The sequence below is a fragment of the Neovison vison genome, chromosome 7 (genome assembly GCF_020171115.1).
Source record: "Neovison vison isolate M4711 chromosome 7, ASM_NN_V1, whole genome shotgun sequence".
Lineage (NCBI taxonomy): Eukaryota > Metazoa > Chordata > Mammalia > Carnivora > Mustelidae > Neogale > Neogale vison.
The window spans coordinates 180,082,667-180,098,834 of record NC_058097.1 but is presented as its reverse complement, the minus strand read 5'-3'; the positions used below and the strand labels follow the sequence as shown (position 1 = coordinate 180,098,834).

Below are 16,168 nucleotides of genomic sequence, written 5' to 3'. Positions count from 1 at the left end.
TAATGTGCTTTCTTTCCATGCTTTTTGTGTTTGTAGATCTATACTCTTCCAATACATTGGCTATCATTTGAACAGGTCTTAGGAAGGAATATACATAAATGAAAAAGAGACATAAATGAGTCTTAGGAAGGAATACACATAAACGTTGACTCAAACCGAAAATCTGAGATGGAAGATCCGTTCTCGAATGGAGCCATTGTGCATGCTGCACCCCCTCCCAGCGGGCGGGGCCAAGCCCCACTACACTGACTCGAATAGATCCCTTGTTTAGATAGGGCATCGTGGAAGAAACTCTAAGGTGCACCGTCGCCCACTAGCTGGCCAGCTTCCCTTTGACATCTTGGTGACATCATGCTAACCCTTTAGCAGCCTGCCTGGCTGCTAATCCCAGCTTAATGCTAGGTAGTGACTTGCTTTGGAAGTAATCAGATATCATTTTCTTAGGCAGATATTCTGGAAAAGCTTCCAAAATATAACCAGTGAATCTGGTTCCTCTTTTTCTCTCATATAAGATGTGCCTCTTTCTATGATTCATGTGGGTCTTTAATCAGCATATATCATTATGCACCTACTGTATGCCAGAGTGCTCCTCTAGGTGCAGAGGCCACTGCTGGAAACACGAGGCTTACTAAGAAGGTTATACAACCAGCTCCCGATTATCTGAAAGTCTTACACAATTATAAGAATGGAGTGGGAGAGGGAGATGAAATATTGTGGACTTGATCTACCTTCCTGTTTCCTTGTTTCATATTTTAGTTTAAATTCTAGTTAGTTTACATATAGTATAATATTGATTTCGGGAGAACTGATCTACCATCCTTACTCCCAAACCATATAAGCCGGTGTGTGTGTGTGTGTGTGTGTGTGAGAGAGAGAGAGAGAGAGAGAGAGAGAGACAGACAGACAGACAGACAGAAAGAATTTCATTCTGGGGTGGGCAATATGAAATGCAACTTTCTAAGATTTTCTCTTTATCTCTCTTCATTCCTATTCCTTATCTCTCCGCCATGAACCCCATCTATTTCTGATATCCCCACAATCTTTTCTTCTGGTACCTGACAGCTCTGCCCACAGAAAAAATCAAATCTCTGCCCCTTTCAGGTCTAATTCTCTCAGCGTTCCCAACCTTCCCTGTTGGATGTCAATTGATTTTCTCCTGCAAGCTATAATTGCGCCACAGGGAATGGTGGGCTCTGTCTCCATGTCCTCTGCATTCTCCAGAAATGAGCCTTTGTCTCTGAAAACTGGAGGAATGGAAGGAAAAACTTGGTGAGAAATTGCCACCCTGGGTGGTGGCTGGATTTCCCCTCGATTACCCAAAATCAAACATATCTCATCACTTCCGGGCTTGATTTCCTTCAGAAACTCCTGTCCTGACCTAAATAACAAATACCATTTTCTCCATTCATCTTGACAGTTCTCTTAGCAGAATGAATACCCTGGACTTAATATGCCTGAGGAATATTTGCACCTGCCTTACCACTAGTGTAATTTACCAGACACCTTACTCTTACTGGACAACAAAGAACATCTTATTCAAATCATGTTTCCCTAAATTCTAGGAGCAGGAAGAAATCAGTTTATCCAATTGGACTGATATGTCTTGAAATTCAACTCATTTGTGTAGCTGGTTACCAAACTTAGAGGATACTTTTTGGGAGAGAAAATATTTCCAGCTTAAAACTTAAGGGAATAAAGAATTTTACAGAAAATACATGTTTGGCTATCTATTTACCTTTTTCTAGAAATGGAGTAGATCATTCATTTTGTACTTTTTAAAAGATTTTATTTATTTATTTGCCAGAGATAGAGAGAGAGTGCACACAAGCTGGGGGAGCAGCAGGCAGAGGGAGAGGGAGAAGCAGACTCCTGGCTTAGCAGTTCTGAGCCCAACTCAGAACTTGATCCCAGGACCCTGAGATCATGACCTGAGCCAAAGGCAGATACTTAAACAACTGAGTCACCCAGGCATCCCTCATTTTGTATTTTTTAAAAGATTTATTTATTTATTTCAGAGAGACGAGAGAGGAAGAGAGAGAGCAAGCTTGAACTGGAGGAGAGGGAGAGAGAGAAACTTCAAGCAGACTCCTAGTCCAGCTTGCAGCCTGACTCAGGGCTTGATCCCACGACTCTGAGATCATGACCTGAGCCGAAGTCAAGAGCTGGTGCTCAACTGACTGAGCCACCCAGGTGCCTCTAACTTTGTATTTTTTATGTTAAATTCTTTTTAAGGAAAAATAAAAGGCTCCAAATAATCCAATCTCTTCTTTGAGTAGCCCTGGATTCTTCTAGTGAATCCATTTAGCCAAAGGGATAATTCCAAATCAAATAGAGACAAAATCTGGTATAGAGTTGAACTCATCCCCAAACACCAAACAGCTTAATATGTGCTGCGTTTAGAACCAACTAATGGACATAAACCGTTTTAAAGTCCCAGATGATTTTGAAACTCATTTGAAACTCATCAACACTGAAGCCAGCCCTCTCTAGGAGCTGTCACGAAAATCATTCCCGTTAAAAGGATCGGTGTGTTGGAGCAGAAGCAGTATGGTGTAGCGGCTCAGAGGCAGCCCCGGCTCTGTGCTGTTCATGTTGGCATCCTGTCTCTGCCACTTCCTGAGTGACTATACTCCCTGTGTCTTAGCTTCCCCATCTGTCAAATAAAGATAATAAAGTACTTTATTCCATGTGGATCTCCTGAGTCTTGTTTTAGTTTTCCAATTGTAGCATATGGTTATGGAACGCTCTGGGTCAGGCTTTGCTCTAAAGCCCAAGATGTTGATTAGTTTAGTTTGATAACTCTATGGACTGTGTTCTATCATTTCTTTAACCATAGAGAGGTTAAATCAATTAATTGGGTTACTGAGCTCAGCAGGTTTTAAATAGTCTCTGGAAAGTAACAAGTGTCTAGTCAATGTCCACTATCGCAGATGGCCACCCTCCTCTCCATCCCCATGCCCCGCCTCCGCCCCATCATGGAAGGTACTACAACACTTGTTTGTGTCTCTCAGGCAAAGGTGTATAGCCCAGTACACAGCATGGTTTTCAGCACATAGAAGGTATTTGGTATTACGATTAAAGGGCTAGTAATTAATATTTCCTTCTCTTTATGATCTTTTGAATCCTTTTCAAAACACAAGGTATTGGGCACCTGGGTGGCTCAGTGGTTGAGCGATCAGGTCATGATCCTAGAGTCCTGGGATCGAGACCTGCACCAGGCTCCCAACTCCACGGGGAGTCTGCTCCTCCCTCTGACTTTCTCCCCTCTCATGCTCTCTCTCACTGTCCCTCTCAAATAAATAAAATCTTAAAAAAACAAAAACAAAAACCACAAGTATTGATTAAAAAGAGAAAATGTGGACCACCCATGTACCCTGATCCTTTGTCCCACCCTAAAGGCAACCCAGTCCACTCCCACTCTACACTAAGATTTTAGTGCAAGGACATCTTTCAGCCTCTTCTTTTGGGTTTTACTTGGAGGAGCCAGGGACCAAAGTCAGGTGGCAGGATCCAACTTCTCCATGGACCAGAGGAATGTTCTGGAATGTCCACTAGGGGGCACATTATCAACGGGCCAGAGAAGGCCAACAAGCTGGTTAAATAACAGGGAAAGAACAATTTCTCAAAGGACATGAACCTAGATGGGAAAATTCCCATTGATCCCATCCTTGGCTTGCCAGGTGAACATGCAGAACTATTCCTGATTGGGTTTTACATAACGCTCGAAATTGTGCCGGAGGAGAAAGTGATCTTCAACAGAGGGTCAGGGAGTTGAGAGATGTCCTCTTGAGAGATGTCACAGCCCGGTGCTGCCCTGAGACAGAGTCCAGTGACTCTGCCCCCTAGGCTAGACCATGTGGGTGATGCAGATGCTGGGTCCCAGCACCCAGGGAGACTGGCTTAAGGGGGTGGAACAGCAGGCAGGCCAAGTGTGGCCAACCCAACCTGCACTGGACTCAGCAGCCAGCCAGCCTCACTGGGAATTAGAGGAGAGACGCTGTCCGTATTGGGACTCATGGGGGATTCTCTCTCTGCCGAATACAGAAAGGCCTTATTAAATGAGCACTAACTTGCTTTTACTACCTTTGTTCAGGTCTTGAACTTCTCAAATTCCTCTTACTTCTATTCCTCTTACTTCTATTCTTGTCCTTCCGATAGCTTTTCCTGCCTTTTCTTTCTTCATTCCTTAATGAGATTTAAAGAACCTTGGAGGAGGAGAAAACAAAAGGTACCGTTGTTTTTGAACTCTAGTAACCTTGCTTGAAGTTTGAATTGCCTGTAAGCCTTTACAGCTGAAAACCTGTCTCTCCACTTCTCCATAGGAGGGTTCCCAGTGTGGGCTAGGTCTTGGGAGTGAGGCCCCTAGAATTCCAACCCCATCTCCTCTCTCTCCTCGTCCAAAAGCTGAAAAAAAAAAAAAAGGCCCCATTTTGGTGGGGTCTTCGTGTAGTAAGATGTTGGCAATAATAAGCATGAATGCTCCACCCTTCCTCGGAAAACAGGAGGGAGAACCTCTTTTCCTTTCTAAGGGGTATTTGGGAATCTCAGAGTGGGATGGTTTTTAGGACTCCACTTCTTGCAAGGGTGGGAGGGGCTCAGAAATTCTTAGAATACCTATGACATCCCCCGCACCATGGTTCAGATTCTATGTGGGTCCCTACTACATGTTCCCATGAGAAAAAATGTTGAAGATGGGAGGGAAAAGGGGGAAAAAAACCCGTGTACATCTGTTGTACCCCACGCATTTTTACATATATGATCTCATTTAATCGATCATCTGTCTTTCTGGTAGTAATGATGGTTCCCATTTTACAGATGAGGAAACCGAGGCTCAGAGCCATTCAAAAACTCATATAACGGCACATAGGGAGTAAGGGATAGGGTTAGATTTGTACTCAGAATTTTCTTTTAAAGACAGCCATTTTCTAATTCAACTTGAGCTGCCTTTCCTGAGGTTCTTGCCATTCTTCTGTAGGGAGTGAGGAAAGAGGAAGTGGTTTGGACTAGACTTCTGGAAAACAGTGGTCATCACATGATGAGGCAAACAGTCTGGAAGCCTGAGGGGGTAGGTTGAGGGGGCGGGTTATGGGGAGCCCTGACGGGCAAGCTACCGGTGTTGAAGCCCAGATGTCAACACGGGCAAGAAATGGGGCTGGAGGCTGGAGAACTGGTTATTGAGAAAGAAGGACGGCTCAGCCAGACTTCCTGCTCCCCTGACCCTTTGCCAGGCAGCATGGCAGAAATCATATTGACATAGGACCTGCTTCTCTCCCTTCCAATAAACACAGCATCTATGAGGTTGTTTACAGTTTCCGAAGTTAATTCTATCACCAATGTGGCCTAAATTGTGAGTGTACCTTCACCTACTCATTCCCAAGCCCTTCCTGTGGTTTCTGGAAGCCTCCTTCAGTCCCACCAGACCCAGAGAATGAGGGCACGCTGACCTGGTTTGCAGCCTTCAGAGCTGACCTCTTAACTTGGACAAGTTCAATTTACCAAACTTTAGACTACAGGCAGCAAAGTATGGGAGGTCAGAGGCTCTGGACAGAGCTGAGCTCCGTTCCAGGCTCTACCCCTTTCTACGTGTGTATCTTAGGGACAATAATTAACTCCTCTTCACCCCCAGGTGCCTCATCTGTTAAAAATAGGACGCGAATTCTCCTTCCTGGGTTAATAGGAACGACTCAGAGGAGTGTGACTCCAGGAATCTGTAAGCACTCCGTAGAGGGCTGTTGGGGCCATTATTGATCTCGGCCTTCCGATGTGCACTCGAGATCCAGAGCCGAATCCTGCCCTCAAGCTTGCTCCCTTGTGGAAAAGACAGGCCCAGGAGCCAATTAATTAGGTGGCACAGTAAGACGTGTGTTGATGACACCCAGACAAGGTATAGGGGTGGCACTGGGAGAGGAAGGGGCTTGGCCTGGGGAGGGATGTGGTGAGGCAACTTTCTGGAAATCTTGATCCAAGCTGTGGGTGAAACCACCAATTTGGTTAATCCACAGCCACAGCTTGAATGGCCAAGATTTCTTCAAGGGATGCCTGCTACTCTGCTTGCTGGACTCCTTGCTCTTTAGCCTGGCTTTGGAAGCAAAGATTTTGCTGTGAAAATAGACGAGCCTTGGAGCCCAAAATATTCTGGTTCCAGGCATCCTAAATTAAGAGCTTAAAAGCTGATTAGAGCTCTGGAAACCAGAGAGGATGGTGAAGAGAGAGGGTAAGTGCCTACTGTGTGCATAAGGGACATGAATTGATATTCACTTAGGAATCAGTATTTTTGAGGACCTGATGGAGGCCAGACCCTGCCAGGTGTTATGACCTCATTTAATCCTCAGAGTGGCCCTGTCGAATTTTCATGGTCCTTCTTTTACGGATAAGAAAATGAAGTCTCCAAGTATTTAGGATGTGTGGACAGGGTTGAAGTTAGCCGACAGAGTCAGTCTTAAAACCCAGGTTTGTCTGATTTCGAAGCCCATGCTCCTTCTACTGTATTGGATAATCTCATGAATGTAGATTCACACAGGACGCTGCTTCTTCCTTTTCCAATAAACACGGCATTTATGAAGTTGTTTACAGTTTTCTAAATTAATGCTCTAGCCAACATGGCCGAGAGAGTGCGTGTACTTAAGCGTAAACATGAGATGTGCCTCCAAGCACCAAAGCAACTTTCAACATATCACTCAAGGACCTATTACACTAATGACCCCGATCATTGGCTCCTTGTAACCACACTTTTTGCAATGTCACTTTGCAGCTCCTCCCATTCAGAGATGAAACCTGTTTCCCACCTTTCAAGTCGGGCTGCCCTTGTCCTCTGTCTGGTCAATAGAACATGGTGGATTGATGGAGATCCAGTTCCTGGTCTAGGCCTCAAGAAGCCTTATGGGCATCTATTGTCACTTGGATTGCCGCCAAGGCTCAATCAGGCAGCTGGGGCATGTGAGGGACACACAGGCGGAGACCACCCTCCTATCTTCCCAGCCATGTCAGATGAAGCCATCAGAGATTCTAGTTGACCTGTTGTTAACCACAGACACATGTGTGAGTATAATCACAGCCAGCTGAGCTCTTCCTGGGTCAGCAGCTACACCCAGTCAATGGGGAGACTCCTGAGAAATAATAAATGTTTGCTGTTTTAAGTTACTGCATTTTTAAAGTGGTTTTTAATGCATCGATAGCTAACTGCTAGAACCAAAAATTTAATTTTCTTCTTAATTAGAGCTCTATTCATTTACTGTCAGTACTTCAGTTTGGACGGATTGGTCCCTGTGCAGCTGCCATCTTGGGATCTCCCCTTGTCATCATTGTAGGAATTCCCTTTACTTTGCTCTCTGAGTCCCATGCCCTCCTCTTTCTCAGTTAACTCCCTTGTTTTGATGGAGTACATCCTGTGGGAGTTGCCTGAAAATGGGTGGATAGGTTTGGAGACAATGCATATTTGAAATGCCTTCATGCTACCCTTTCTCCTAATTTGTGGTTTAGCTAAATTCAAGTTCCAACTGGGAACTATTTCTCTCAGAAATTTGAGGGCACTGTTTCATGGCCTTCTATGTGGCTCTTGAGAAATCTCATTCTATTCTGATTCTTAATCCTCTGTATTATCAATCTTCCCTTCAATATAATAATCATTGAATTATATTGAATAATCTCTTTGCCTCGATTGTGATGAATTTTTAAGATGATGTGCTTTAATGTGGATCCGTTTTCACCCGTTGTGCCAAGCACTCACCTGGTTGTTTTAGTCTAGATATTTGTGTTCTTCAGTTCTGGGAAACCTTCTTGATTTATTCTTGAATGAATCCTCTTCATTTACTCTTCCTGCAACTCCTATTATTCACAAGGTAGATTTCCTAGAAAGGTTCTCTACTTTTATCTTTTCTCCTCTGTTTCCTTTGCTTTGTTTTTTTCTCTCTTTTCTGGGATATTTCTTTAGTATTATTTTTCCAAATCTTCTATTGAGTTTATTTTTCAATTTGTGGTTTGGAGTTTAAATTTTATTTATTTTTAAAAGATTGTACTTATTTTTGAGAGACAGAGAGAAAGCATGAGCAGGGAGGGAGGGAGATAGAGGAAGAAGCAGACTCCCTGCTTAGCAGGGGACCTGATGCAGGGGCTCCATCCCAGGACCCTGAAGACAGACACTTAACCGACTGAACTACCCTGGCACCCCTAAAGTTTAAATTTTAAAGAGCTCCTTTTTTGTAGGTGTTCCCTCAATGTTCCTTTTCATATTAGCGTTGTGTTCTTGTTTCATTGATATATGATCTCCTCTTATCTTAAGGTGGCTATTTATGATGTTTTTTTAAAGTTTTCCTCTCTGTGAATCATCTCCACTTCTGATGTGTAAGAGGGAGCCAAAGGAAGCTAAGAGCTCTGTGTCCCTGGTGGGGGTTGAGATGTGATCTTCATGACAGCTTGGTTTGCTGGGCCATTTCCTTGGCAGAACTCTCATGTTACTATCTTCAGAGTTTTCTCTCAGTCTTATCAGACTCCCCAGAAAGACTGAACTTCTGCCTGATGGATACATGCTTGGCTGCTGGCACTCTGGAAGCCAGGCTGGGGGGAGAAGGCAAGGGAGTCTCAACATTCCTTATGTATGTTTTTACTTCTCGGGATGGTATTTCTAATGTCAGTGGGATACACCTTGTTGCCCCTCATAGACCTTCTGCTTTGCCCTCTTCAGAGAATGGATTTCTGGTCATTGGTTGGGATTCAGAAAGAACAGACTTTTAGCTACCTGGAGTGAAGAGGGAGATCTGGGGTTCTAACTGCATCTTAAATAGACCTCAAAGCCATCCTCCTATTTTTAGCCCCATCTTCTTCAGCACATCCCAGAGGTAGCTAATGCTGCCAATTTCTGAGCCGTTCATGGGGGTTCTGCATCACACATGAAATTGACCTGTCTTAACTTCCCCAGTGCTGGCTTAGGATTCAGCTTCTCCAGATTTGCTGTTACCAATGAACTGTCACTCTCCAGCTTCAAATTTTTGTTCCTATTGTCTCTTCTTCCATTCTCTTTGATCCCCCTGGTTTACTTGGGATATCTCTTTATTGTCTTTTCAGAGGTTTGCATGAGAGAATGGAGGTGAGTATGTTTACTCTTCTCTCTCTGCGTGGGAGTCCAGTAGTACTTGGTTTTTAAAGAACTAACGCTTCAAGATGTCTTATTTAGTCTGAGCTATGTAGACCATACATTTGCTAGAGAGAATTAAACTTTCTCCCAAAGAAGACTGACCCTCAAGTGGTAGAAGTCCATGTGATTTTTTTTTTTTTAAGAGAAAATGAGAGTAAGGTTTCAGACACTTCACAGACTTTTAACCTTGTGGTTCTAAATTACTGAGATAGCCAGATCACCACAGCTCTGCCCCTCCAAGGCTTCCATTCTCTTTAAATCAGAGACTCTCGAGTCCATTTCCTTTAGCCTTTTAATAGTAGCCTTTTGGTATTTTTCCAATAAGTACTTTCAACAGGGCAATACACATATCATGCTTTCCTCAGTACTACTGGTCCATCAGTAAGTATACAAAAATCAGGGGAAGGGTGTGCTGTGACAAATCAAAGTAACAATGGTCACTGTACATGCACGAACAATGCGTTATTCTTTGAAAACTCAACAAAAGTGATTTATAGAAAGGCATACCTATTACATAAAGGTAAACGGGCCACGTTATTTTTATTCTTAAGTACAACATGTAACATTTCTAGAGAATTCAGAGTTCATTTCTCCCACTCCTCGGCTGTACTAGTGTTGAATGAACACTGGCTATGGAATCAGTTCTTGGCATCATGGTCTCAATATAAAACTCTGAGAGGTTCTGCTGGAGAATTCCATTCTGCTAGACCAGAATCTACAAAATATCGATATGAAAGAGTCTCTTGCCCCCCCCCTTTTTTTTCACGCAGTGCTAATTTAAAGACAACCCTCAGGAGTCACAAAAGATTTACAATTGTAGGAAAAATTGCATCTTAAACTCTCAGCTTACTGGAATTACATCATTATTTCAAATGGAAGAGAATACCTCCTATTCCATGAACTCAGGGCAATATTGGAGGGATATTACATTCAAGGGCTGGATGCTCTGGACCTCTCTCATTCCTGTCTGAGAACACAGAGGTATATCCAAGTGTGGACTACAACAGTAATAAAAGGAAAGATCGTATGAAATTCTAAAATAAAATAGAAAACAATCACCTATCTCAGACTGTTTATTGGAAATCTCTAGAAAAAGAAAACCATCCCTAACTGTGAGACTTGTAAGACTATCCACGACCCTGAAAGGAATCTGGGGACAGATCAAACCTGGCATAGCCCTCCTGAAACAAACCCTAGAGTGGCTAAAGAGCCAGAGTGAGGGTGTCTGCAGCAGACCAGGAAAGCTCTTGGAAAGCAGGGAGCACGTGGACATAGCAGCCATGAAGGGGAGGGGCTAGATGTCCTTTTCTTTTCTATCCACTTGAAAATAAAGAGAAACCCGGACAGCTGGATATGGAACTGGCTGAGGAAGTTCACAGAAGGAAGTTTTCAAAGATCATGATTGAGAGGTGGTCATGAGGATGGATAGGGGAGAACAGAAATTGGAAAGGACTACAGAAAGTAGGCCCCTTTTTAAAAAATAGTTCCTTCCTAATCACCCCATGGATAAGACCAGCCCTGACTAATGTGGGACTCATTTTCTTCTCCTCCTCCTCCTCCTTCTTCTTCTTTTCCTCCTCCTCTATCTCTCTTCCTCTTCAGTCTTAGCAAACCTATCAGTTTAGGCACAGATGACTTTTTGTGGGGGCATAAGGAAAAGGTCTCGTTTTATAAGAGTCCTTACTTTATAGATTCTGTTTCTTCTATTACAAATCATCTTTGGAAGTTCCAGGACCAATGGGACTTCTGAACTAAGGAATAAAGACCGAGGACTTGCCAAGCAAGGCATAAAGCCATTATTCTCTCATTTGGTCATAAACCTCCCTATCTGCTGCCGAGACTCCAATGGCGGGCAGCCCTGTAACCTTCTGAGGGACTTCCCAGGTACTTAACTTACCCTAAGTAGCAGGGGACAGCTGGCTTGTTAAAGTATAAACAAATACAGTCATAAAAACACTCAAACAGGATCTACACAGCTGCCCCCCTCCTCCCCAATCTGTGGCAACTGGCTGGCTACGGTCTATGCTCTCTTTCATTTCCATTGGCTTCTCTTTTTATTACAAGAGGTCAAAAGATTCTCCCATAATGTTTTTGGGCATGACTTAGCAGGGTCAGCATCTATGAAATGGGCCGCCACAAATGGTAGCTCATGCGATGTAATGTGGCTTTTCAGAGCCTTACTGGGCGGAGAACTGGTAGCCATTCTCATGTAAAAGCGGCTGAGGCTCCTCCCCCTCGCAGTTCTGGGGCTAGGAGGGAACAAAGTCTTTGGAGAGTCAGAGATAAAATAGTGCTGTCTTCCTTGATTCTCTTTGGGATTTGGTTGAGCGACCCGGAATGGGGGCTTAGTGGCTCCGAGATGAAGACTTTCGAGAAGGGCCTTCTCATATCTTCCTGATGAGTTTTTGGGAACCAGACTTGGCTGGTGAAAAAAAGTGAAGGATCACAGCACCAAGGGTTAAGGTGGAAGAAGTACAGATGTTTATTATGAATCAGCTTGAACCCTTTATGCCTCTGACAAAGTAACAAAAAAAAAAAAAATCATACTAATCAAAGGACCTCCAGGGTTTAATATTTCAAAAACACAGATAAATAGCTTCCTACAGATAAATAGCTTCACCTTTTGGGTATTTCCCAGAAGCACATGATAAATTTCCAGGGGTTCTGTAGAAGGGGCTTTGTAACCAGTACATTCTGACCCCTAGGCCCCTGGAAAGAAATGCCCAGGGACGGGCTGCGGTGGGGGGGTGGTGGGGATGTGGACTGATTCAAATATCCTCCCAGGGACCAACCCCTCTTAGCTCTGGGGGACATCTATAGCAGGTGGCTGCTGCCTGGGAGGAGTGGAGGGATGGCTGGGATCAAGAAGACGTATTTGTGGCTTTTGTTAGAAGCCATCCAGAGCACTCCCTACGGGGTGGAGGCTTCTAGGTGGGAACTGGAACACTCAAATTCCTGCAGATTATCAGTTGGGTCCTTATTTCAGAAAGCAATGCTGTTTTTATAAACTCGACCTGACTTTAAAAAACAAAATGCAAAAAACCAAAAAGGAGTAGAAAATTTTATACTAAAAAAAAATCCCCAAATGAAACAATCAGTAGCACGTCACATCTGTGAAGTGTCCCAGCTCCTTCTTAAGGTGATGTCTCCAAGTACTATTTCTTTCCAAGGTCACCACGGCATGGGTGTTACACCCCAATCTTCATGTCCACGTTCTGCAGGTTCCGCGTCTCGTCAGCTGTCATAAACTGATCGGGGGTCTCCGAGGGCTCCTTGTTCACCAAGTGCACCATCTCCTGAGACTTGCTGGCCTCTCCGTTGATTCCGCTTGGCTTCCTGTCCCCCACCGCTCCATTGCCATTATTAATCACCAGCTTCTTCTTCTGCCCACACCTAATGATTGAGAAAAAAAGCACATGAGAAGGCGCTCTGATGACACAGATCATCATTGTCACCACCACCGCCAAGGTCATCACGACAGGTTTGGATGGTCCGACAGCATTTTTCATCCGACCGACGGTTAACCCTCCAAAGTGAGTCCCTGAACCAGCAGCAAAAGCATCACCTGTGAACTTGTTAGAAATGCACATTCTCAGCCTGACCCCAGAGGTACCGAGTAGGAGAAGTCTCGGAGTGGGTTTAATCTCTGCTTTTACAAGCCTGCAAGGGGGTTCCGATGCACAGCTGAGTTTGAGAAACTGTAGTCCCAACTCAGGAACGCCAGGGCTAGTATTGTACTCCAAAAATTCAGTAAGTTGCCCCCGTTTATTTGGCAAGTAATAAAAGAATTGGGATTCAAGCCTTTTGGTGTCTGACTCCTAAGTTCTAATTCTCCTTCCTCATCCTAGGCGATGGCAATGTTTGCCTTTTTTAGGCACTTCAGCAGTTCCTGCAGACTTAGATAAACCATGAACATGAGGACTATAAATCATTCTGATTTGTGTATTCAACCAAGTGCCCTGACTTCCTCTCCCAGTGGACATTTTGTTGGCTTTATCAGGGTTCTGACTGCATAGCCTGAGAAAAATGAAACATTATTCTGGACATGTAAGGCTGTATTGATTTTCATCAGCTAACATTGGGTAACTTCCATAACTCTGCACATAGGAGGCTTAATTAACTATGTAAGGAAAGCTCTTCACCGTTACTGCAAGGGTTCTCAGTAACATTGTTCAAGATTAGAGCTCAGGAGGTCTTCTATGGGAGAGCATGACCTTGATGGTATCTCGGGGTCATAGCTGTGGCACTGTCTTGCCCCACTCAGCCTGATGCAATGCTTCCTCTGTCCCATCCCAGGCCTACGGCTGCACATCTAGAAGTCAGATTGCTTAACAGAAGCAAAGCCGCAGAGCCTCATGGCAACAAGGAGGTGGGGAAGGGGGAAATGGGCTAGCATTTATTGGACACCTCCTGACTGTAAGGCACTTGACATATAATTTCATGAAATCCGCAGAATAATCACGCAACGCAGCTGTTATTCTAGTTACACAGCAGTGGAAACTGAGGTCTGGGGATGTTTGATAACTAGCTTGAGGTCACACAGCTAGTAAGACAGAGTCAATATTCAAATCTACGCCTTTATGACCAGAAGCCTGGGCTCTGCCCAGCTCTATTCATGCTGCCAGCCATCTGGAGATTTGGAAACAGTGTGAAGTCGGAATTGTTCACTTTGCCGCTGGATATTTGGAGTTGTAGAAACAAAGCCTCTATTATTCATGATTATGGGCCATTCCCTTTAGAATTGCCAAGGCCATAAACTTTAATCTCTTATTTGGGGAAGCAGAAATTATACCTCCTCAATGGGAGGTAGATCCTGTCCCCGCTGGCATGATGCTTGAGGAGGGGTTGGGGGGGTTGCTTGAACTTTGGAGCATGTCCGTGGAGCTGGGACTATGGGTGCAGTCCGCACAGTTGGGGGTAGGGGCTGGGAAGGCTTGGGTTTTGAGAACTTCTTGCTGTGTGGCCTGGAGCAACTCATTCAACCTCTCGGACTCGCAGGTTTCTTATCCATAAAATCAGGTGGGCAAGAGTACCAGTCTCATGGGATTGTGGAAAGCCCTTGAAACACAGCCCAGCACTGACACAGGAGTGTAACTGCAATTACCACGTGTTGCTCTTTCTCAGGGGGATGGGGCAGCCAAGGCCTTGGAGAAGCACTTAGGACAGGATCTGGAACACAGTGAATGTTCGAGAAACGCTGGCTGTAGTTCATAGAACCAGAGCCATATGAGTTGGGATTTGCTTGTGTTCTGGCTGCTCCCAACCAGTCATTATATTTCCTATGAAGATGGCCCAGAAGGCTGAAGGCAGAAGTCTGCTTGTATTTTTTCAAGTTCTCCAGTGGGTATCTCAGGTGTTCTTTGGAGGGAAGGTGTCTTACTAAAGCAATTCCCATTTGCTGACCTAAGGGATAGTTTAGAAGTTGAATGGCACATTGTAGGAAAGTGATTCATAATCACAAAAAATGTTGGTGCATGGGTGAGGGGTAGGGACTCTTGCTATTTTGTCTAATAAAGCTGATTTTATTTAATTATTTTTTAAGATTTTATTTATTTATTTGACAGAGGGATAGATAGAGAACACAAGCAGGGGGAAAGGAAAAGGGAGAGGGAGAGGAAGAAGCAGGCTTCCTGCTGAGCACGGAGCCCCATGCGGGGCTTGATCCTAGGACCTTGGGGTCATGACCTGAGCCAAAGGCTTAACGACTGAGCCACCCAGGTACCCCATAAGGAAAGCTGATTTTAAAAGTGGATAACGTTGAACCCATGGGGCACCGAAATACTGTGCTTGGGTTTGTCCTGCCCCCATTTCCTTTTGGATTTCTGTGTCTGTGCTCTGAGCTTCTTCAGGACAGGATGAGTCCCATAAATAACTAGTTCAATAATTTTGCTCCAGGCACTAGTAAGTCCGTCCGTCTGTCTGTCTGTTCTTTTTGTTTTTTTAATTTTTTTTTAAGGTTTTATTTATTTATTTGACAGAGAGAAATCACAAGTAGGCAGAGAGGCAGACAGAGAGAGAGAGAGGGAAGCAGGCTCCCTGCTGAGCAGAGAGCCCGATGCGGGACTCGAGATCCCAAGACCCTGAGATCATGACCTGAGCCGAAGGCAGCGGCTTAACCCACTGAGCCACCCAGGCGCCCTGTCTGTCTGTTCTTAATTCCTTTTTTTTTTTACTTATTATATCACTGTCTTATTAGAAAAGGTAATAACCCAGGAACAGCCTGATGGAAGAGATGCACAGGGCGAGGGCCGAGGAAAGGGTGCGGAGTGGCCCCGTCCCTGTAAGGTCACCGGCCTCCCTGAAGCTCCCCATGGTCACCAGGTCAGAAGCGTTAATAAGTACCTTTTAAAAGACAAGTTATAATTTTTTTTCATTCTTTTTAGTTACAGAACTTTCAGAGAGAACACAAGAGCTGAGGGGACTTCAGAGGTCGCCCAGCCAACCTCTTCATTATGTAAAACCAGAGACAGAGTCCAAGAAGCCAAGGGTATCATCTGAGGCTACATGAGTTACGGCAATAAACAGAGTATCTGCAACTTAGACTTTCAGACTCTAAGGGCAGAAGGAGATCTCTAGCAAACTGTACCCCTTCTTCAGCTCCTTTCTCCTCAAATCTCAGGCATCAGTCAGCTGAGCAGTGGAAGGAGCCATGAGGGGGTCTCAAAGGTCTCCAGAGTGGGCAGCCTGGGTGGGGCAAGAAACCAGGTGGCACACATTTGGGGCATGGAGGAATTTATCCTGAAGGTTTGGGGGAGAAACTTAACAAGGGCTCTTCTGTCTTCTGCCACCCCAATACTCCTTAAAGATACTTAAGAGATTTATTTTTCATTGTGTCTGAGCTGTGCCACCCAACATGGCAGCCACTAGCCACGGGCCACTATTCAAATTTAAACCAATTAGAACGGAAGAGAGTTAAAAAGTCACCTCCTCAGTCAAACTAGCCACATTTCAAGTGCCTAGGATCCACAGGTGGTTGTGCATTAGTGCAGATGTGGAACATTTGCATCATCGATGAAAGTTCTATAGGACAACTTTGTT

General features: G+C 44.4%; 1 protein-coding gene across 10 annotated transcripts in view; it reads right to left on the bottom strand.

Annotated features, from left to right (window-relative positions):
* Positions 1-9,404: 9,404 nt before the first annotated feature.
* CD44 (CD44 molecule (Indian blood group)) overlaps positions 9,405-16,168 on the bottom strand; it is an 87,714-nt gene continuing 80,950 nt past the window's right edge. For all 10 annotated transcript variants that reach the window (XM_044259071.1, XM_044259072.1, XM_044259073.1 and 7 more), the window contains one exon: positions 9,405-12,523. In XM_044259071.1, coding sequence (XP_044115006.1) covers positions 12,319-12,523 — 205 coding nt within the window. In that variant the 3' untranslated portion in view covers positions 9,405-12,318. The remainder of the gene's footprint in view (positions 12,524-16,168) is intronic.